At 43.1% G+C, this 23,422-nt stretch overlaps 1 protein-coding gene across 26 annotated transcripts in view; it reads right to left on the bottom strand.

Annotated features, from left to right (window-relative positions):
- Positions 1 to 6,261: 6,261 nt before the first annotated feature.
- The window catches only part of PDE4DIP (phosphodiesterase 4D interacting protein), a gene marked incomplete at both ends in the record, with an annotated part of 225,879 nt that continues 208,718 nt past the window's right edge, over positions 6,262 to 23,422 (bottom strand). For 8 of the 26 annotated variants that reach the window (XM_082833024.1, XM_082833023.1, XM_082833048.1 and 5 more), the window contains 7 exons: positions 7,346 to 8,022; positions 8,931 to 8,977; positions 9,270 to 9,408; positions 10,507 to 10,650; positions 11,792 to 12,018; positions 12,576 to 12,692; positions 14,051 to 14,290. In XM_082833024.1, the coding sequence (XP_082689150.1) occupies positions 7,795 to 8,022; positions 8,931 to 8,977; positions 9,270 to 9,408; positions 10,507 to 10,650; positions 11,792 to 12,018; positions 12,576 to 12,692; positions 14,051 to 14,290 (1,142 nt within the window). Of the gene's footprint in view, positions 7,295 to 7,345; positions 8,023 to 8,930; positions 8,978 to 9,269; positions 9,409 to 10,506; positions 10,651 to 11,791; positions 12,019 to 12,575; positions 12,693 to 14,050; positions 14,291 to 23,422 lie in introns of those variants that run through there. The other 18 variants (XM_082833041.1, XM_082833027.1, XM_082833025.1 and 15 more) reach the window with 7 other exon arrangements.

Here is a 23,422-nt window from a genome sequence, read left to right on the forward strand (position 1 = left end):
GCCTGGCTAGAGATTTGTTGATTTTGTTTACCTTTTCAAAGAACCAGCTCTTGGTTTTATTCATTTTGTTTTTAATCTCTATTTCCTCTCTGACCTTTATTATTTCCTTCCTTCTGCTGACTTTGGGTTTTATTTGTTCTTCTTGTTCTAATTCTTTTAGGAGTTTAGGTTAGGTTGTTTGAGATTTTTTTATGTTTCTTGAGTGAGGCCTGTATCATTATGAATTTCCCTCTTAGAACTGCTTTTGCTGCATCCCATAGATTGTTGAAAGGTTTTGTTTTCATTTTCATTTGTTTCAAGATATTTTTTGATTTCTTCTTTTGATTTCATGTTTCACCCATTGGTTTTTAGTAGTGTGTTGTTTAGTCTCCATGTGTTTATCCTTTTCCCATTTTTCTTTCTGTGATTGATTTCTAGTTTCATAACCTTGTCAGAAAAGTTGCTTGAAATAATTTCTCTTAAATTTGTTGAGGCTTGTTTTGTGACCTAGTATGTGATGTATCCCAGAGAACATTCCTCACACAATTGAAAAGAATGTGTATTCTGGGGTTTTTGGATGTAGTGTCCTGTAGGTATCAGTTAACTCCAACTGGTCTATTGTGTCATTTAGGACCTCTGTTGCCTGATTGATTTTATCTGGAAGATCTGTTTATTGCTGTCAGTGGAGTGTTAAAAGTTTCTACTGTTATTGTATTCCTGTCAATTTCTCCGTTTATGTCTGTTAGTGTTTGTTTTATGTATTTAGGTGCTCCTATATTGGGTGCATATATGTTAATGAGTGAAATATCTTCTAGTATTGATCCCATTATCATCATATAGTATCCTTCTTTGTCATTTTTTATGGACTTTGTTTTAAAGTTTATTGTGTCTCATATGAGTTTTGCTACCTCCACTTTCTTGTTGTTTCTATTTGCATGGAAATATCTTTTTCCATTCCCTTACTTTTAGTCTACGTGTCTTTCACCCTCAATGTCTTTCATAGGCAGAATATTGTAGTTCTTTTTTTTTAAATCCAATCTGCCACTCTGTCTTTTCATTGGAGCTTTTAGTCCATTGACAAAGTTATTATTAATAGGTATGTACTTATTGCCATTTTAATCCATGTTTTTCAGTTGTTTTCATAGTTCTTTGTTCATTTCTTCTTTTGATTTTTCCTTTGTGGTTTGATTATTTTCTTTTATAGTATGCTTGAGTTCCTTTCTTACTAATTTTTGTGAATCTATTGTATATTTTTTATTTGTGGTTACCCTGGTTTTCAAGTATGTTGACCCATAACTATATCTACTTGCTTTAAACTGGAAATCATACTAGTTCAAATACATTCTAAAAGATCTACATTTTTATAATCCCCTCCCAACATTTTATGACTTTGTCCTATTTTACATCTTTGTGCTTATCTTCTTATTGTGATTTGTATTTATAATTTTAAAAAATTTAAATCTCTACTGGCTTATTTAAGTGATCTTCAGTCCTTTTATATATACCTTTCCTATTGTGATTTTCCTTTTCTATAGATTCTTGCTTCTTTTCTATTTAGAGAAGACCCTTCAGTATTCCTTTTGGAGTAGTTTCAATATTGCTGAATTCTTTTAGTTTTTACTTGCCTGAGAAACTCTTTATCTCTCCGTCTATACTAAATGATAATTTTGCTGGCTATAGTATCCTAGGTTGAAGGTTTTTCCCTTTCTGGACTTTGAATATATTATGCCACTCCTTCTGGCCTGCAAAGTTTCTATAGAGAAATCATCTGACAGCCTTATGGAGTTTCCCTTGTAATTGACTCTTTGTTTTTCTCTTGCTGCATTTAGAATCCTCTCTTTAACTTTTGCCATTTTAAGTATGATATGTCTTGATGTGAATCTGTTTGGGTTCATCTTGTTTGGGATCCTCAGTACTTTCTGTATCTGGATTTCTGTTTCCTTCTTAGGTTTGGAAAGTTTTAAGCCACAGTTTCTTCAAATACATTTTCAATCCCCTTTTCTCTTTCTTCTCCTTCTGGAATCCCTATTATGTGAAGGTTGACACGTTTCCTATTGTCCCATAGATCTTGTATGTTGCCTTCACTTCTTTTTTTTCATTTGCCTTTCTGTCTCCTCTTCTGATTGGTTGATTTCCATTATTCTATCTTCCAGATCACTTATTCATTCTTCTATGTCATTTAGTCTGCTATTCACTGCTTCTAGATTGGATTTTTATCCTGGCAATTGAATTGTCTATTTTTGATTGGTTTATCTTTATAGTTTCTAGGTCCTTTTTACAGTGACCTGCATTTCTGTCGATAATTTTTTTAAATTCAGTTAGCATTTTTATTGCCTCCTTTTTTATTGAAATATAGTTGATTTACAATGTTGTGTTAATTACTGCTGTACAGCAGAGTGATTGTTATACATAGATATACATTCTTTCTTATATATTCTTTTCCATTATGGTTTATAATAGGATATTGAATATAGTTCTCTGGGCTATACAGTAGGACTTTGTTGTTTATCCATTCTACATGTAAAAGCTTACATCTCTAACCTCAACCTTCCACTCCATACCTCCACCAACCCCCTCCCCCTTGGCAACCACCAGTTTGTTCTCTATGTCTGTGAGTCTGTTCCATAGATAGGTTCATCTGTGTCATATTTTAGATTCCACATATAAGTGGTATCATATGGTATTTGTCTTTTTCTTCCTGATTTACTTCACTTAGTATGATCATCTCTAGTTGCATCCATGTTGCTGCAAATGATATTATTTTGTTCTTTTTATGGCTGAGTAGTATTCCATTGTGTGTGTGTGTATGTGTGTGTGTGTGTACATCACATCTTCTTTATCCATTCATCTGTCGATGGACATTTAGGTTGTTTCCATATCTTGGCTATTGAGAATAGTGCTGCTATGAACATAGGGGTGCCCTTATCTTTTTGAGTTGTAATTTTGTCCAGATATATGCCTAGGAGTGGAGTTGCTGGATCATATGGTAATCCTATTTTTAGTTTTCTAAGGAACCTCCATACTGTTCTCCATAGTGGCTGCACCAACTTACATTTCCACCAACAGTGTAAGAGGGTTCCCTTTTCTCCACACCCTCTCCAGCATTTGTTATTGGTAGACTTTTTAATGATGGCTGGCCATTCTGATTGGTGTGAGGTGGCACCACATTGTAGTTTTGATTTGTATTTCTCTAATAAGCAGCAATGTTGAGTATTTTTTCATGTGATTATTGGCCATCTGTATGTCTTCTTAGGAGAAATGTCTATTAAGGACTTATGCCCATTTTTTGATTGGGTTATTTGTTTTTTCATTATTGAATTATAGGAGCTGTTTTTATATTTTGGAAATTAAGCCCATGTCGGTTGCATTGTTTGCAAATATTTTCTCCCATTCTGTAGGTTGTCCTTTCATTTTGTATATGGTTTCCTTTGCTGTGCAAAAGCTTGTAAGTTTGATTAGGTCCCATTTGTTTATTTTTGTTTTTAGTTCTATTGGGAGACTGACCTAAGAAAACATTGGTACAATTTATGTCAGAGAATGTTTTGCCTATGTTCTCTTCTAGAAGTGTTATGGTGTTATGTCTTATGTTTAAATCTTTAAGGCATTTTGAGTTTATTTTTGTGTATGGTAAGAGGGTGTGTTCTAACTTCATTGATTTACATGCAACTGTCCAACTTTTCCAGCACCACTTGCTGAAGAGACTGTCTTTTTCCCATTGTATATTCCTGCCTCCTTTTCAAAGATTAATTGACCATGGGTGTGTGGGTTTATTTCTGGGCTCTCTATTTTGTTCCATTGATCCATGTGTCTGTTTTTGTGCCAATACCATGCAGTTTTGATTACTGTCAGTTTGTAGTATTGTCTGAAGTCTGGGAGGGTTATGCTTCCAGCTTTGTTCTTTTTCCTCAGAGTTGCTTTGGCAATTCTGGGTCTTTTGTGGTTCCATCTAAATGTTAGGATTATTTGTCCTAATTATGTGAAAAATGTCATGGGTAATTTGACAGGGATCACATTAAATCTGTAGATTGCTTGGGTAATATGGCCATTTCAACAATATTAATTCTTCCAATCAGAGAGCATGGGATATCTTTCCATTTCTTTGAATCATCTTCAATTTACTTTATTAATGTTTTATAGTTCTCAGAGTAGAAGTTTTTCACCTCCTTGGTGAGGTTTATTCCTAAGTAGTTTGTTTTTTGGGTTGTAATTTTAAAAGGTATAGTTGTTTATGTATTCCCTTTCTGATATTTCATTGTTGGTGTAAAGAAATGCAACTGATTTCTGTATGTTAATCTTGTATCCTGCTAACTTGCTGAATATGTTTATCAGTTCTAGTAGTTTTTGTGTGGTGTCTTTAGGGTTTTCTATATATAGTATCATATCATCTGCATATAATGACAATTTTACATCTTCCCTTCCAATTTGAATACCTTTTATTTTTTTTCTTGTCTGGTTGCTGTGGCTAGGGCTTCTAATACTATTTTGAATAGAAGAGGTTAGTGGGCATCCTTGTCTTGTTCCAGATTTTAGTGGGAAGGCTTTCAGCTTTTCACCATTGACTATTATATTGGCTGTGGGTTTGTCATAAATAACTTTTCTTATCTTGAGTTTATTACCTCCTTTTTGAATTCCAGGTCTAGTAGACTGGTGAGGTCTGTTTCATTATTTGTTCTTTCAGGAGAATTCTCTTGTTCTTTTAATTGGGAGTAGGTCCTCTTCCTTTTCATTTTACTTAAATTTTTCTGTCTCTATGATTTTAGGAGAAACAGTTATCTACTGTGATCTTGAATGGCTGTGTTTATTTGGGAGTGTCCCTGTGTAGCTTCCATGAGTGTAATATTTTTGGTGTGAGGGCTAGTTTCAGGATGAATGCCAGCCATGCTTTTTCTCAGTGTGTGCTGGCCATTATCCCCTTGACAGCAGGGTGTGGATGGTGGTGTAGTATCTAGAGCCTGTGCTGGTTGTGAGGTGGGGGTCCCTCTCTGCTCCATGTCATGACCCTGTCAGGGGCAGGGTGTGCTCCCCAGTTGGAGTAGAAGCCTTGAGGGTTGGGTTTGATCAGCCTCTGTTGTCCTTGAGTACATGCCCTGCCCCAAAGGAAGTGAGTGTTGAAGAAAGTGAGGCCTGTGTGGTTACAGAGGACCTATGTTCCACCTGTGTAGGCATCTACAGCTCCACTCAGAGGCAGCCCAAGATTGTGTCCCCATTGTGTTTATCCCAGATCTAGTGTAAGACTGTGGCATGGAGTGGGCTGGGCCTCGAGGTTGGGGGGCTGTGGCTGCAGGGACTGAGGTGGCTACACTGCCACCTGAGATCTGGGCTGCCTCTGTGGCAGACCTCACCCAGGACCTCTCTGCCCCAGATCTAGTGCTGAGCTGGAAGACAAACCACTGTGTACTCCTGAGCATGTTCACAATGGCCGTTGCTGCCCCAACTGGACCACACCCCAGGCCCTCTGGGCTGTTTCTGCCTAGCTAGATCATATCCTCTCCCATGGCCTGTCTGCTCAAGATTCATTGCTTGGCCCTTGCACACTCCTGTTGTGCCACCGTGGACACACACTAATGTTTGCTGCATTTACACCTGTTGCCCTGAGCCCTTGCTGACTGTGGCATCTGAGGCTACTCCTAGATCACACCCCAGATATCCTGGTCTGTCTCTGCACAACCAGATCTAGTCTCTGGCAAGATTTTGTGCCAGCTTGTGGTGTGGAGTGAGTGGGGCCAGGGCATTTGCCCCTTTGGACTGGGAAATAGAGCAAGGGGGCTGCTCCCAGTGCAACACTCTCTGCCCTGATTGTCAGCAAGCCAGCATGCACTGCTGGTGAGTAGAGTCTAGTCTTCTCCAACCCTTCTGTCTCAACAGATTTCCCAAGAGGCAAGGGGGCCTGGCCACTCCATGCAGGACCCCAGGACTGGGATGCCCATATTGTGACTTGACCTGCTCACTCCCCAGGGCAAGGGTATACCCTTGTGGACCTTCTCCTTGCAGATCCCACCAAGGAGCCCAGGAGCTGACCCAGGTCTTCTTCTTTTTCCCCTTCCTACCCAATTAATTACATGTAGATCTTTCTTGCAGCTTTGGTTTCTAGTTCTGCCCCTTTTCAAGGAGGAGTGCTCCATATGTAGATGTATTTTTGATACGTCTGTTGGGGAGAGGAGCTCCATATCCACCTACTCTACCATTTTGATTCTGCTTCAGACAGTTAGCTTTTTAATGATGGTCTGTCTTTCCTGTTTTTACACACTCACCCTGAGGACTGGTATAGAAATTAGAAACTAAGCAGGTGAAGAAAACTTTATTTCTTTATACATATTTTGCTTTAATAGCCACCAAAAAGACTGTTTCATTTCCTCCCACTGACCCTATCCACCAGTTGTGTTAGCCTTCAACATATCGCTATAGCAACATATATAAATATATATCATACATTTATACACACTTACACACATTCTAAAGCACTGTGAAGACACAGACTAGGCTTTAGCAACTGGGGGTTCCTCACATGTTACTTAAAAATGATCACTGATTTGCTTTACACAAGACTTTCAATGGGCTTGGTGTGGCCATTAGTCCCTAGTTCCCAGAGAGAAGTTGGGATGACAAAATGGGACAGCATATTTAGAGTAAGGTCAGTACACTTTTTGGAGATCATAATAGAACAGAAATAGGAGGTCTAGGCTAAGCATGAGATGGCATCTGGGAATCACTGCTCTCACCACGTGGATTCAAATAACTCAGGTGCTGCAGTGTAGACCAATCCCCAGCCTGACTGTGACCCAGCTCCCTGGCCCAGGTTAGGTCTGCCAACACTGTCCTGCAGGGCACCGCTGCTCAGTCCTGTGCTTTTAGATCTGCTGTGGAGCTCCAGTGTGGGGCTGGCTCCATTGCTAGGAAGCAGGTCCTATTTCCCCTGAGTTGACCCTCAGAGGATGAGGCGAGAAATGTGCTGTTGCTGGTTCCCATACCCCTGGGGCATTCAAAAGCAGTGTCACAAGGTATTCTACAAACTATGCCTGTTTTGCTTAGTGCTGGGTCCAGTGGACCTTGGCTGGTTATTCCTCAACTGCAGGAGAGGCCCTCTGCCTTTCGCCCTGCCCCATCAGGCCACATCTCTGACTCCTTTCAGACCTTCCAGCAGGTGTGGAGGAGTGGGGCCCAGATCCTCCTCAGCAGACAGGGAGCTGCAAAGCAGGGGGGCAGGCCCACCCTTCCTGCAGTTTTAAGGACCTCTGGTGGCTTCGCTTCTTGCTTGGCTCCTGGAAGGCAAGGGTCACAGGACTGGAGTGCACAGCAGAGCCCTTAGGGATTTCACCTGCAGACGAAAATAACACAAAGTAAGAGTTCATTATCAGGCACTGCTGGTGGCTAACTGAGGCTGGAGAGAGATCTGAGTGGTGACAGAAGCCAGGAGCACGGTGAGAGCCTGTCACGAGGATGAGCTGAGGGCACGTGCTGAGGTCTGGAGGAGCAACTGGGGCCACCAGGTTAGAGGAAAAGCTTCCCACCACCTCCTGTGGTCTTATCTCTGCTCAAAGCCACTGCACACCAGGTGGCCGGACCCTACCACTCCCTCTTCAGGGGCCAGTTCACTCTCCAATTCACTTTGGAGCAAAAGGATGGCTTTTGCAATCTCCCAGGAAAGGAAATGCTTAGTATGAAACAGGCATATATAGAAGCAGCCTGTTGTAGGAAGGAGAGGACATTTTGCAGGGACGTCCTCCTATTAAAGTTTGTGTTCTGTTTACTTGATGAGGAGGGGGAGGGGCCAGGTCAGCAGGGACCTCAGAGATCATCTAACTCTAGTGCCGCCTCTTACAGATGAGGGTCAGCAGGCTCACAGAGACTGGGCCCAGCCAAAGCCACACAGCCACTTAGCGACAAGCCTGGGATTAGATCCCAGGCTTGGGGCCTTTCCAGTGGCCTAGGGGAAGTGGGAAGGATACTTCCAAACTGGGGAAGCCAGGAGGTATGAGAGGCTGTTGGGTTACCTTTGCTGAGGCAGGAATAAGGTTTTACAGAGGCAATCTTGTAAGTGTTCTTCTAAAAAGGCTCAGGAAAGAGAGGAATCATCAGAGAAAAACAGAAGAAATTAGCAAAACAGACAAACAAAACAGAGTTAAATTATGGCCCAACCCATTTTCATACTGTGGGGTCAACATTCTCTTAGGTTACAATTTAGGAACATTCCTAGGAATGTGCTTAATTGCTTATGGCAAAGCTTTAAAGTCCAAGGTAAAAGGTTTCGTTTTTGATTTTTAGGCCATTTCTAAGACCTCAAGTTTTTCATCAAAGCGCTTGCTAGAGAATATGTTAGTATTTTAAATAAAAGTAGAGAAGGTCTGCCATAGAGATAATATCTTGCCCTTTGTGTTTCAGTTTTTACTTATTACCAAATGCTCTTTCAGATCAATAAGACCCAAGGATTTTCTTTTGTGTTGTTGCTTAAAGAAAAAGAGATATCAAAATCAAATTGCTGTTTTCAGCCCAATAGTGTGCAGTGAAATCAACTTATTAGGTTGCATCTTTCCATTATTTTTCCATATAATGGTTATAGGAAACCCCCGAACACCTGACTGGCCTCAGGATCCCGTTACTGAAAGCTCCTTCAGAGGCAGACCCCATATGTCCTCTGACCTCGAGAATCAACTGAACTGCATTCCTCCCCACTCCTGACCTGGCATAAAGGAGACAGAATTGGAATAAGGAGGGAAGATGATGACAAAGTAAGGGTCAACCGAGAGGTCAAGGGAGGTTGCTGATTGGGGTGGAGGGCTGATGAGGATGGCATCTAGAGGGATGCCCATGAGGACCTGAGCTCCCACAGATAGACCAGACATCTGCTCCTGGAAGGTCAGAGCAGGTCAAGGATCACCTGCACACTCTGATGACAGACGGTGATAAGTTTGGGGCGGGCTCTATGGCTCCGACTGGTGCAGTAGTTTCCTTACCTCCAAATTCGTCCTTGCCTTCTTCAAAACATCGTGTGTCCTGGTCACTGAAACGAGAAAGCAGCCCCCAAGGCAGAAATTACCAGTGGGCCCATGCTTGCGTTGGATGTGTGTTCTAAAGCTTGTCTTTCTGGACACTCAGCTTGGGGTCTCCTGCTGCCCCCCCACCCCGTGTCCCCTCCTCTGCCTCCACAATTACTGATGGCACAGGAGGTTTAGAGACGTCACATCAGTCTCCCCCATCCCCTAACCTCTCTGGTCTCTGTCCATTCACAGCACAGGTGGCGGACCTGGAAGGACCCCCATTTCCTGTCCCATTCCCTGGCTGGGGGCACCCACACTGGCTGAAGATAAACTGTTCCATGCTCTCCTTCTGCTGGTTGGCGGTCTTCAGATGCTCAGCTGTGCTCTGAAGGAGACTCTCCTGTTTGGATAGTTTGGTTCTCAGTTCCAGAAGCTCCCTTTTCATGGACTCTCCCTGGGAAGAAAAACAGGCTCTCTGTCAACGGTCAGAAGGCCTAAAGCACCGTGTTCGGTGGCTCTTTACAGCTCCAGATAGGATTCTACCATCTTCTCAAGTAGTTTTGGAGCAGATTTCCCTCATTAAAGCCTCTCAATCCCTCCAGCAGGTGGTGGCTCAGGATGGGCCATGAGGTGGGAGCACCGAGGACCTGGAAGCCCCGGTGTAGATTAGCAGAGGCTACACTCCTGTTGCTGCAGAGAACCTGACTCCAGGCCACACTGAAGCTCCCAGCTGTGAACAAGAGCTCAGATTTCGTGCTGACATAGTTATATCACTTGGGCATCACAAGTAAGACTTGGTCGTTGGGAATATTATGCCTGGATATCACGCCTGGGGAGACGGGGCTGGCCTGAGACAGTAAGTTTGTAAATATATCTGCCAACCACAAGATGGCAAAATGCTCCCTCCTTGGAATTAACATAATTGGGGCCCCTAAAGTGTCAGTGATCTTAGTCTGGAGTTGGAACCCCTGGGTGGGATCCTGAAACCCGCCTATCCAAGGTCACCAACCAGAAAGCAGTCTGAGATCTGAGAGCACCTGGGGGAGGGTGACTCTCCCCAGGCCTGACCCTGTGACGCAGATGTAAGTGATTTTCTGGGATTCCAGGGGGTGGCTACAAGAGGCTGGGTGACTCCTGGTGACATTCTGTGATCCTGCCTGACTATGTGGACCTGGAGGTGGGGGTGGGCTAGGAAGGGAAAGGAGATGTTGATGTTTTAACATGGTCCTGAACTTCAGCGCAGCCAAACTTCAGAAAGTTAAAGAAACGGAACATTTAGGGGTTACCAGGGCTCTCGTGTCTCTGCCTCCTCCATGTCCTTTCCTTCTACTCTTTGCTTACTTATCCTGGGGGTCAGGGGTGTGGGGAGAGGGGCTGGAGTCAGAGCTGCACTGACAGCAGCCACCGTGGAGGAGAGGTCTGCCTCCAGGGACGCCCCCTCAGGTCCCCTTGGTCCCAGCTGCCCATTCGGCTCCTGACCTTCAGGATCTGCTGACCAAGGAGGCAGAAGGATATTTGGGGGCAGAGCCAGTAGGGGATGCTGGCTTCTTACCGCTTTGCTGTCCAGCGCAGGGCCGTGGGAACTTGGCAAGGCTGCTCTCCAGAACATGGTGAGGAGGGACGCCGCCTCCTCCAGTCGGTGGTGAAGGGCGTTGGCGCTGTTCCTGAGCTCGTGGATGCCTTCACTGCCCATCACCTGGGAAAAGGGGGAGGTAGCCATGGACATCCCCGGGGCTGAGACATCACTTTTTTTTTTGCTGAGCATTGGCCTCAGCTTCCTTTGTGGGTGAGGCGTAGACACAGGCCTGCTTAAACCTGTGAAATCCTTTTCTAACCTGGAAGCCAAGGTTCTCTGACCTCAGCAGGGACCTCTCGATTTGCAAGAATGCATTTGATTCCAGCTTTCCCCACATTCTTTAGCTTCTAGTCCTGCTTCATGCTCCAGAGTCTAAGGTCCCTAGTTTTGCACTGGCCCCCTTGTCCTTCCGTAAATCACACCTTATGCTTCAAATGGACTGCACCACTTGTAGCTCGAAGGACTGAGGTGCCGCTCCCTTTACCTGGCATGTTCTCCCCCGAGAACTTACGTATCCCCTGTTGGCACCCCCCCATGAACCTGTTACTTTCCTTGCCTGGGATAACAGCTGATTCTGGGTTCATGCCCTCACACCCAGAGCCCTTGTAACCTTGTGCCTGGAGCCCCAGGTGTGGGCATCCCTCTCTATCGTGGGGGCCCCTGAGGGCAGGGCTGTCCCTGCACGCCTGTGCATCTCCAGTATCTCAGACAGCACAGCAGCTACTACCTGGATCTCTCCCTGGGGAAGGGCTCTGAGGAGCCTTGCTGCTTGGTCTCCCGCCTTGCTCAGTGTGAGCAGAGAAATTCCACGGCTGCCACCCTCCTCACCCCTTCCACATATTTGGCCCCTATGGACACAGATTCTCAATTTCCAGCCAATTGATTAAGTGATTTTATTCTGCCCACAGATGGTCATATGCCAGCATGACTTTAGCAGATAATAAGCTACCAAAGGGTACTCAGTACAGCATTGTGTGTATGCTGACGCTTAACGTGCTCTACTGATGAGGACGGCAATGCTGCACATGCTTTTCTGTGGTTCTGAGGGGAAATAGCAAGTCAGCTACATCTGGAACAGAGCAGCGCTTGTAGTGAAATTGGCAGATGAAGATAAAAGGCCTAGCTGGATATCAATGGAAGATGTATCCTCAGCTGATGGGAGATGTGGAGCAGGAAAAAAAAAATAGAGGGAGAAGAAGCTAAAATCAGAAGAAGAAAGGGCCTAAGGAAAAGGTGCACCTAAAAGCTAAAACGTGATTACCTCTGTGCCTGGAGCTTCAAGGCCAGGGAAGTTGCAGGTTGATCTCATGAGCGACGCTATCTTCTTGACCAGCAGTCTGCCCTCCCCAATCTGCTGTCTTAGGGCACTGTAGTCATCAATGTGGCCAATGACATGGCGGCCATGCTTATTGGCAAAGGAGCCATCAGTAGCATCACCCTCCAGCTTGGGAGGGTTCTTCATTACTGGAGAAGCATCCAAACCCAGCTCTGAAGAATAAAACCACAATAACACAGAATCCACTGTTATACATAATCATCCTCAGTTCAATCCAAAATGGACATCAAATAGTGAAAGAGGCCAGAAACAAGAATGACAGTCTTGGAAAGTACAAGTGTGAAGTCCATAGATATTCTGGGTTCTATATTTTCATAATCTTTCTTACATCATCTCATAATGATAAAATTGCCAGGAGGCAAATTTTATCCTTATTGACAAATGAAATATTCAGGACAAATTTAAAAAAAATTTAAATTTGGGGGTTGAGAAGACACAGACAAGGAAATTAAGCTGGATACAGAGAGCACTTTCAAGAAGGAAGAGATTATAGTGCAATGAAGAAATACCAGAGCAATAGGAAAACCACAGGAGGAAGAATAATGACAAAAAAGGCAGCCACAGGAGATGGAATGAGTAGGGCTAAAGGCCGTGGGACATGCAGAGAAAAATCTCTAAATTCAGATAATGTGCATATAGAGAACCAAAGGTTACTTGCTTTAGTCATTTTCCATCATTAGACCCTGAGTCCTGTAGTTGCCCTATTTACCATTTGTCCTGTTGAAGGTTGTGGTCTCTGAGCCATGAGCAGCGGGAGAAGAGCTGGGGAAGACCAGAATTGGAGAATTCATGCCCACATCCCGAACTGGAGGGGAGGCAACTGAGTCTAGGGAGTAAAGATAACCACAACTTTAGGAACCCTGGAATATACTGCTCCTGAAACACATGCACAGCCTATCTTCACTACTGGAGATCTAAGGCAACAGGACTCTCCTCTTACATAATCATCACCCATGTACCACAGTCAAAACCAGTGGAAAACAAACCACTTAATTTGGAGCAAGATGTTCCTGTAATTGAACGCTGTTCCATGAGAAAGCAACTTCTAGTTTGAAAAATGATTAGATATATTTTTCTAACCCCTGATTTGAATATAATATTGTATGCAGTGTGTCTAATACAATGCTTTCTAACTAAATATAAATACGTATAAATATATGTAGTATATATGTTAAAAATATTTGATCAAAGAACGAATGGATTTATGGGCGATTAAACTCAGCACTCTAATCACCATTCTGATGAGTCAGTGCTGGAAAATATGTAGTAGTATAAGAAAGAGACATACTAGAAAGCATGTAGTAGTATAAGAAGAATAGGAGACATAAGCCTTGGTGAGTTTGAAATGCCCTATTGGAGACCAGGCAGCAATCCTCCAGGGGAGGTATTGGAAAATATCACGAAGAGACAGAAATGACCCTGCTCAGGCAAATGTGGCTTAGAACCTGCTTTCCACCTCAGGCCTCTGTGCTGTATTATGATGAGGAGGAGTGACTGAGCCAGTTCAGATGAGTCCTGGCTGGTGCTGTGGGGAGGCTCTGAGAGGGGAAAGCATGAGAGGAAAGAGAAGCAACACCGAGACAGAGCATAGTGAGGTGGGAGGAACACAGAGAGCAGATCAAAACTTCTGCTTCGAATCTTCGATTGGCCTCTTAACTCCTGTAAACCTTAGCATGTCAGTTAATTGTCCCAGTGCCTACGTTTTCTCATGTAAAATACAGAGATAGTAAAATCTACCCTAGCTCTGATGAAATTATTTGAAAATTTGTTTGAAAACGTGGTAGATTTTAAAGCCCTCTAAAATATAAAGAATAGGCATTAATACATACAGCTGTTAACTGCTGAGCACTTATTGCATCAGGCACCGGTAAATTACTTCACTTAATGCTCCATATAACTATGCACAGTGTATATTATTATTATCCTCATGTTAAAGATGAGGAAACTAAGGCTTAAATACCTGAGGAGTTTAAACACAAGGCAAACAACACGTAAGGGTCAAACTCAGAATCTGGAGCCAGATCTGACCCTAAATCCCATTCTCTCAAGGCACTGTATTGAAGCACCTTCGATTTCACCCTGACCTTAAGGAGCGTGGAAGAGGCGAGATTGTCCCTTCCACGGTAGACATCCTGGGGACCTCCCCACTGGCTGAGGGCTTCCTGATTCCCTTTTCCTTCCTACCTTGGAAGAGCAGCTGCTTGTTTCCAGGGTCAGTGTTGGTGGGGAATTTCTGGTTAACAGAGGAGGGGCTGAGGCTGGTTTTGCTGGCACCACCATCCAACTGCTGCTCGAGCTGTAGTCGCAGATAGTTGTTCCCCTGAATGCTGTGCTCCAGCTGCCCTCTCAAAGCTTGGATCTCTGCCACCAGGTGGCTCAAGTCACTGCTCAAAGGGACTTGGTGACAGGCGTCCCAGGTGTAAGCTGGAAGTAGAGAGAGGACGGAGGGTCTGGTGGCACTGAACCAAATATTTCGAAGCATTTGTCAAAACACTCCTCTGACATTCCTTTCTGCCAAGGACCCCACTGTAATTTCAGGGTCCCAGGAACACACCTGTGATGGATATGTCACTTTTCCTATGCAGGGCCTGGTGCACACTGAGATGGCATACACTCCAGCATGGAGTTTCCTTGGAGGCTCAAATGACCCTCCTCCATCTAGAGGGCATTTGATTGGCAGATAAGTCAAGCCTATTATTTCACCTTATTAACGTCAGTCCTGCAGGCTAGACAGCAGGGTCTTCCAAGGGCAGAAGATCAATACTGAACTAGAGAAGGGGAGGGGCTGAGGGAGAAGGAGATGTGATGACCTCCACATTTGGGAATCAAAGGGAGAGGAGGAGGAAGGCATCAGGGCTTTGGGCAGCATGTAAGAATGGGAGTGGGGTACCACAGACCAGGGATCATAACTAACTGGACATCTCAATTTCTTCTAATTTTCTTTACCTCCACTCACCACTCATAGCCTGTTTCTATGTACTGGGGGACGAAGAGATCTAAGAAATATTCTACAAGACCACAATTGCTCATCTAAAAATGTTGAAGCCAAATGTAGTTAAAAAGATAGAATTTGTTTTGGTTTTTAGCAAGGCTATAGGATGCATATACCATATAATACATGCACCCAGTTGCATCAGGGCCACAGGTCCTAACAAAACACATTAATATTTCTGCAATGAGCTATATGAATATTCTCACTAAATGGGATAAATGAAGAGGAGTGCAGGACAAGATGGCAGAGTAGAAGGACCTGAGCTCACCTCCTCTCATGAAAACACCAAAATCACAACTAACCAACCATCAACAAAAAACACTGGCACCTACCAAAAAGGTATTCTGCATCCAAAGACAAAGAAGAAGCCACAATGAGATGGTAGGAGGGGTGCTTTCATGATATAATCAAATCTCATACCCACTTCTACAGACTGGAAAATAATTATATTGCAGAGGTCCTCCCACAGGAGTGAGAGTTCTGAGTCCCATGTCAGGCTCCCCAGCCTGGGGTACTGTAAAAGGGAGGATGAGCTACCAGAGCATTTGGTTTTGAAGGCCAGTGGGGCTTGAGTGTAGGATCTCCACAGGACTGTGAGAAACAGAGAATCCAGTCTTAGAGAGTACAAAATGGTTTCATGAGCACTGGGACCCAGGGCAAAGCAATGACTGCATAGGAACCTGGGCCAGACCTACCTGCAGGTCTTGGAGGGTCTCCTGAGGAGGCAGGAGTCAGCTGTGGCTCACAGTGGGGACAAGAACACTGGTGGTGGAGGCCCCAGGGAATATTCAACAGCATGAGCTCTCCTAGAGGTCGCCATTTTGGCACTGAGACCTGGCCCCGCCCAACAGCCTGCAGGCTCCAATGCTGGGATGCCTCAGGCCAAACAACCAACAGGGTGGGAACACAGCACCACCCATCAGCAGACAGGCTGCATAAAGTCGTCCAGAGTCCACTGCTGCCTCTAAACATACCCCATGACTTGGCCCTGCCCACCAGACGGACAAGACCCAACTCCACTCACAAGTGGGCAGGCACCAGTCACTCCCACCAGGAAGCCTGCACAAGCCCCTGGACCAACCTCACCCACAAGGGGGCAGACATCAGAAGCAAGAAGAACTACAATCCTGCAGCCTGTGGAAAGGAGACGACAAACACAGAAAGTTAGACAAAATGAGAAAGCCGAGAAATATGTTCCACACGAAGGAACAAGATAAAGCCCCAGAGGAACAACTAAGTGAAGTGGAGACAGGCAATCTACCTGAAAAATAATTCAGAGTAATGAAGTAAAGATGATTCAAAATCACAGGAAAAGAATGCAGGCACAGATTGAGAAGATAGAAATATTTAACAAAGACCTAGAAGAACTAAAGAACAAACAAACAGAGTTGAACAATACAATAACTGAAATGAAAAATACACTAGAAGGAATCAATAGCAGAATAAATGAAGCAGAAGAACAGAATGGTGGAAATCACTGCTTTGGAACAGGATAAAGAAAAATGAATGAAAAGAAATGAGGACACTTTAAGAGACCTCTGGGACAACATTAAATGCACCAACATTCACATTATAGGGGTCCCAGAAGGAAAAGAGAGAGAGAGAAAGGGCCTGAGAAAATACTTGAAGAGATAATAGCTGAAAATTCCCTAACATGGGAAAGAAAACAGTCAGTCAAGTCCAGGAAGAGCAGAGAGTCCCATAGAGGATAAACCCAAGGAGGAACATGCCAAGACACATATTAATCAAACTGACAAAAATTAAAGACAAAGAAAAAATATTAAAAGCAACAAGGGAAGAGCAACAAATAACATACAACAGAATCACCATAAGGTTATCAGCTGATTTTTGAGCAGAAACTCTGCAGGCCAGATGGAGTGGCACGATATATTTAAAATGATGAAAGGGGAAAACATACAACCAAGAATACTCTACCCAGCAAGGCTCTCATTCAGATTTGATGGAGAAATCAAAAGCTTTACAGACAAGCTAAAGCTAAGAGAATTTAGCACCACCAAACCAGCTTTACAACAAATGCTAAAGGAATTTCTCTAGGCCAAAAAGAAAAGGCCACAATGAGAAACAAGAAAATTATGAATGGGAAAGCTCACTGGTAAGGCAAACATACTGTAAAGGTAGGAAATCATCCATACTCTAATGTGATATCAAAACCAGCAATTGTGAGAAGAGGAGAGTACAGATGCAGGGTATTGGAAATGCATTTGAAAGTAAGAGACTAGCAACTTAAAAGTTAAAAAAATCTTGTGTATATATATATAGACTGCTATCTCAAAATCTCATGGTAACCGCAAACCAAAAATCTACAATTGATACATGCACACACACAAAAAAATCAATCCAAACACAACACTAAAGATAATCATCAAATCACAAGAGATGAGAACAAAAGAGGAAGGGATGAAAAAAGACCTGCAAAAACAAATCCAAAACAATTAACAAAACCGCAATAAGAACATACATATCAGTAATTACCTTAAATGTAAATGGATTAAATACTCCAACTAAAAGACATAGACTGGCTGAATGGATACAAAAACAAGACCCATATATATGCTGTCTACAAGAGGCCCACTTCAGATCTAGGGACATATACTGACTAAAAATGAGGGGATGGAAAAAGATATTCCATGCAAATGGAATCAAAAGAAAGCTGGAGTAGCAATATTCATATCAGACAAAATAGACTTTAAAACAAAGACTAAAAGAAGGCCACTGAATAATGACCAAAAGATCAATCCAAGAAGATATAACAATTGTACATATATATGCACCCTACATAGGAGCACCTCAATATATAAGGCAAATGCTAACAGCCATAAAAGGAAAAATCAACAGTAACACAATAGTGGGGGACTTTAACACCCCATTTACATCAATGGACAGATCATCCAGACAGAAAATCAATAAGGAAACATAGGCCTTCAATGACACATTAGACCAAATGGAATTGATATTTATAGAGCATTCCATCTAAAAGCAGCAGAATACACATTCTTCTCAATTGCACATGCAACATTCTCCAGGATTGACCATACGCTGAGCCAGAAAGCATGCCTTGATAAATTTAAGAAAATTGAAATCATATCAAGCATCTTTTCCAATCACAACACTATGATATTAGAAATCAACTACAAGAAAAAAATAAACTAAAAAAACACAAACATGTGGAGGCAAAACAATATGCTTCTAAACAACCAATGGATCATTGGAGAAATCAAAGAGGAAGTTAAAAAAAAATACCTAGAAACAAAACGAAAACATGATGATCGAAAACCTATGGGACGCAGCAAAAGCAGTTCTAAGAGGGAAGTTTACAGCAGTACAATCTTACCTCAGGAAACAAGAAAAATATCAAATAAACGACCTAACCTTACACCTAAAGCAACGAGAGAAAGAAGATCAAACAAAACCCAAAGATAGCAGAAGGAAAAAAATCATAAAGATCAGAGCAGAAATAAATGAAATAGAGACAAAGAAAACAATAGAAAAGATCAACTAAACCAAAAGCTGGTTGTTTGAAAAGATAAACAATATTGATAAACCTTTAGCCAGACTCACCAAGAAGAAAAGGGAGAAGGCTCAAATCAATAAAATTAGAAATGAAAAAGAAGTTACAATGGACACCACAGATATATAAAGGATCATAAGAGACTACTACAAGCAACTATATGCCAATAAAATGGACAACCTAGAAGAAATGGACAAATTCTTAGAAAGGTACAATCTCCCAAAACTGAACCAGAAAGAAATAGAAAATATGAATAGACCAATCACAATTACTGAAATTGAAACTGATTAAAACACTTCCAACAAACAAAAGTCCAGGACCAGATGGCTTCAGAAGCAAATTCTATCAAATCTTTAAAGAAGAGTTAACACCTATCCTTCTGAAACTATTGCAAAATATTGCAGAGGAAGGAACACTCCCAAACTCATTCTATGAGGCCACCACCACCCTGATACCAAAACCAGACAAAGATACCACACACACAAAAAAAATTACAGGCCAATATCACTGATGAACATAGACACAAAAATCCTCAAAAAAGAATACTAGCAAACCAAATCCAACAAAACATTAAAAGGATCATACACCACAATCAAGTGGAATTTAACCAAGGGCTGCAAGGATTTTTCAATATCCGTGAATCAATTGGTGTGATAAACCACATTAACAAATTGAAGAATAAAAACCATATGATCATCTCAATAGAGGCAGAAAAGGCTTTTGACAAAACCCACCACCCATTTATGATAAAAGCTCTCCAGAAAGTGGGCACAGAGGGAACTTACCTCAACATAACAAAGGCCATATATGACAAACCCACAGCTAACATTATACTCAATGGTGTGAAGCTGAAACCATTTCCTCTAAAATCAGGAGCAAGACAAGGATGTCCACTCTTGCCGCTTTTAGTCAACATAGTTTTGGAAGTCCTAGCCACGGCAATCAGAGAGAAAAAAGAAATAACAGGAAGCCAAATTGGAAAAGAAAAAGTAAAACTGTCACTTTTTGCAGATGACATGATTCTACACATAGAAAAATCCTAAAGATGCTACCAGAAAACTCCTCAATGTATTTGGTAAAGTTGCAGGATACAAAATTAATACACAGAAATCTCTTGCGTTTCTATACACTAAAAACAAAAGATCAGAAAGAGAAATTAAGGCAACAATCCCATTTACCATCACATCAAGAAGAATAAAATACCTAGGTATAAACCTACCTAAGGAGGCAAAAGACCTGTACTCTGAAATCTATGATGCTGATGAAAGAAATCAAAGATGACACAAACAGATCAAAAGATACACCATGTTCTTGGATTGGAGGAATCAATATTGTCAAAATGACTACACTACGCAAGGCAATCTACAGATTCGGTGCAATCCCTATCAAATTACCAATGGAATTTTTTGCAGATCTAGAACAAAAAAGTCTTAAAATTTGTTTGGAAACACAAAACACCCCAAATAGCCAAAGCAATCTTGAGAAAGAAAAACAAAGCTGGAGGAATCAGGCTCCCTGACTTGAGACTATAATACAAAGCTACAGTAATCAAAACAGTATGGTACTGGCACAAACACAGACTTATAGATCAATGGAACAGGATAGAAATCCCAGATATAAACCTATGCACCTATTGTCAATTAACAACAAAGGAGGCAAGCCTACACATGGATAAAAGGTAGTTTCTTCAATAAGTGGTGCTAGGAAAACTGGACAGTTACATGTAAATGAATGAAATTAGAACATCCCCTAACACCATACACAAAAATAAACTCAAAATGGATTGAAGATCTAAATGTAAGACCAGATACTATAAAACTCTTAGAGGAAAACATAGGCAGAACACTCTTTGACATAAATCGCAGCAATATCTTTTTGGATCCACCTCCTAGACTAATGAAATAAAACCCAAAATAAAGATATTGGGCCTAATTAAACTTAAAAGCTTTTGCACAGCAAAGGAGACCATAAACAAAATGAAAAGACACTCCACAGAATGGGAAAAAATATTTGCAATCACTGTGACTGACAAGGGATTAATCTCCAAAATATACGAACAGCTGATACAATTCAATATCAAAAAACAAAACCCGGGGGGGGGGGGCCTTGAAGATGGCGGAAGAGTAAGACGCGGAGATCACCTTCCTCCCCACAGATACACCATAAATACATCTACACGTGGAACAACTCCTACAGAACACCTACTGAAGGCTGGCAGAAGACCTCAGACCTCCCAAAAGGCAAGAAACTCCCCACGTACCTGGGTAGGGCAAAAGAAAGAAAAAACAGAGACAAAAGAATAGGGACGGCATCTGCACCAGTGGGAGGGAGCTGTGAAGGAGGAAAAGTTTCCACACACTAGGAAGCCCCTTCGCGGGCGGAGACTGAGGGAGGCGGAGGGGGGAGCTTCGAAGCCGCGGAGGAGTGCACAGCAACGGGTGCGGAGGGCAAAGCAGGGAGATTCCCGCACAGAGGATCGGTGCCGACCAGCACTCACCAGCCCGAGAGGCTTGTCTGCTCACCCACCGGGGCGGGCGGGGCTGCGAGCTGAGGCTCTGAGGCTCGGGTTTCGGTTTCCGACGGAGTGCAGGGAGAGGACTGGGGTTGGCGGCTTGAACATAGCCTGAAGGGGTTAGTGCACCACGGCTAGCCGGGAGGGAGTCCGGGGAAAAGTCTGCACCTGCCGAAGAGGCAAGAGACTTTTTCTTCCCTCTTTGTTTCCTGGTGCATGAGGAGAGGGGTTTAAGAACGCTGCTTAAAGGAACCCCAGAGACGGGCGCGAGCCGCGGCTAAAAGCGCGAACCCCAGAGACGGGCGCGAGCCGCGGCTAAAAGCGCGGACCCCAGAGACGGACGGGAGACGCTAAGGCTGCTGCTGCCGCCACCAAGGGGCCTGCGTGCGAGCACAGGTCACTCTCCACACCCCCCTTCCGCGGAGCCTGTGCAGCCCGCCACTGCCAGGTTCCCGGGAACCAGGGACAACTTCCCCGGGAGAACGCACGGCGGGCCTCAGGCTGGTGCAAAGTCATGCTGGTCTTTGCTGCCGCAGGCCCGCCCCGCACTCCGTGCCCCTCCCTCCCCGCCGGCCTGAGTGCGCCAGAGCCCCCGAATCAGCGGCTCCTTTAACCCTGTCCTGTCTGAGCAAAAACAGACGCCCTCCAGCGATCTACACGCAGTGGCAGGGCCAAATCCAAAGCTTAGCCCTGGGAGCTGTGAGAACAAAGAAGAGAAAGGGAAATCTCTCCCAGCAGCCTCAGAAGCAGCGGATTAAAGCTCCACATCAACTTGATATACCCTGCATCTGTGGAATACCTGAATAGACAACCAATCATCCCAAATTAAGGAGGTGGACTTTAGGAGCAAGATCTATGATTTTTTCCCCTTTCCTCTTTTTGTGAATGTGTATGTGTATGCTTCTGTGTGAGATCTTGTCTGTATAGTCTTGCTTCCACCATTTGTCCTAGGGTTCTATCCGTCCATGTGTTTTTAAAAAAATTTTTTTCTTAATAATCAATTTTAATAACGTTATTATACTTTACCTTCGTTCTTTCTCTTTCTTTCTTCCCTTCCTTCCTTCCTTCCCTCCTTTAGACAACGAATCATCCCAAATTGAGGAGGTGGTCTCTGACAGCAAGATTTATGATTTTTCCCCCTTTACCTCTTTTAGTGAGGGTGTATGTGCATGCTTCTGTGTAAGATTTTGTCTGTATAGCTTTGCTTCCAACATTTGTCCTAAGGTTCTATCCGTCCCTTTTTTTTCTAAATAAGAATTTTTTAATTCAATAACTTTATTATACTTTATTTTATTTTTACTGTATCTTCTTTCTTTCTGTCTTTTTTCCTTCTTTCCCTCCTTCCTTCCTTCCTCCCTCCCTCCCTCCCTCCCTCCTTTCTTTCCTTCTTGCCTTCTTGCCTTCTTTGCTTCTTTCTTTCTTTCTTCCTTCCTTCCTTCCCTCCTTTCCTTCCTCATACTTCTACTAATTCCCTCTACTTTTTCTCCCTTTTATTCTGAGCCGTGTGGATGAAAGGCTCTTGGTGCTTCAGCCAGGAGTCAGGGCTCTGCCTCTGAGGTAGGAGAGCCAACTTCAGGACACTGGTCAACAAGAGACCTCCCAGCTCCACATAATATCAAACGGCGAAAATCTCCCAGAGACCTCCATCTTAATGCCAGCACCCAGCTTCACTCAACGACCAGCAAGCCACAGTGCTGGAAAACCTATGCCAAACAACTAGCAAAACAGGAACACAACCCCACCCATTAGAAGAGAGGCTGCCTAAAATCATAATAAGGCCACAGACACCCCAAAACACACCAACAGACGTGAACCAGCCCACTAGAGAGACAAGATCCAGCCTCATCCACCACAACACGGGCACTAGTCCCCTCCACCAGGAAGCCTACACAACCCACTGAACCAACCTTAGCCACTGGAGACAGACATCAAAAACAGCGGGAACTACGAACCTGCAGTCTGCAAAAAGGAGACCCCAAATACAGTAAGATAAGCAAAATGAGAAGACAGAAAAACACACAGCAGATAAAGGAGCAAGATAAAAATGCACCAGACCTAACAAATGAAGAGGAAATAGGCAGTCTACCTGAAAAAGAATTCAGAATAATGATAGTAAGGATGATCCAAAATCTTGGAAACAGAATGGACAAAATGCAAGAAACAGTCAACAAGGACCTAGAAGAAATAAAGATGAAACAAGCAACAATGAACAACACAATAAATGAAATTAAAAGTACTCTAGATGGGATCAATAGCAGAATAACTGAGGCAGAAGAACGGATAAGTGACCTGGAAGATAAAATAGTGGAAATAACTACTGCAGAGCAGAATAAAGAAAAAAGAATGAAAAGAACTGAGGACAGTCTCAGAGACCTCTGGGACAACATTAAACGCACCAACACTCGAATTATAGGGGTTCCAGAAGAAGAAGAGAAAAAGAAAGGGATTGAGAAAATATTTGAAGAGATTATAGTTGAAAACTTCCCTAATATGGGAAAGGAAATAGTTAATCAAGTCCAGGAA

The sequence above is a fragment of the Leucopleurus acutus genome (genome assembly GCF_964270905.1).
Source record: "Leucopleurus acutus genome assembly, chromosome: 2".
NCBI classification, from domain to species: domain Eukaryota; kingdom Metazoa; phylum Chordata; class Mammalia; order Artiodactyla; family Delphinidae; genus Leucopleurus; species Leucopleurus acutus.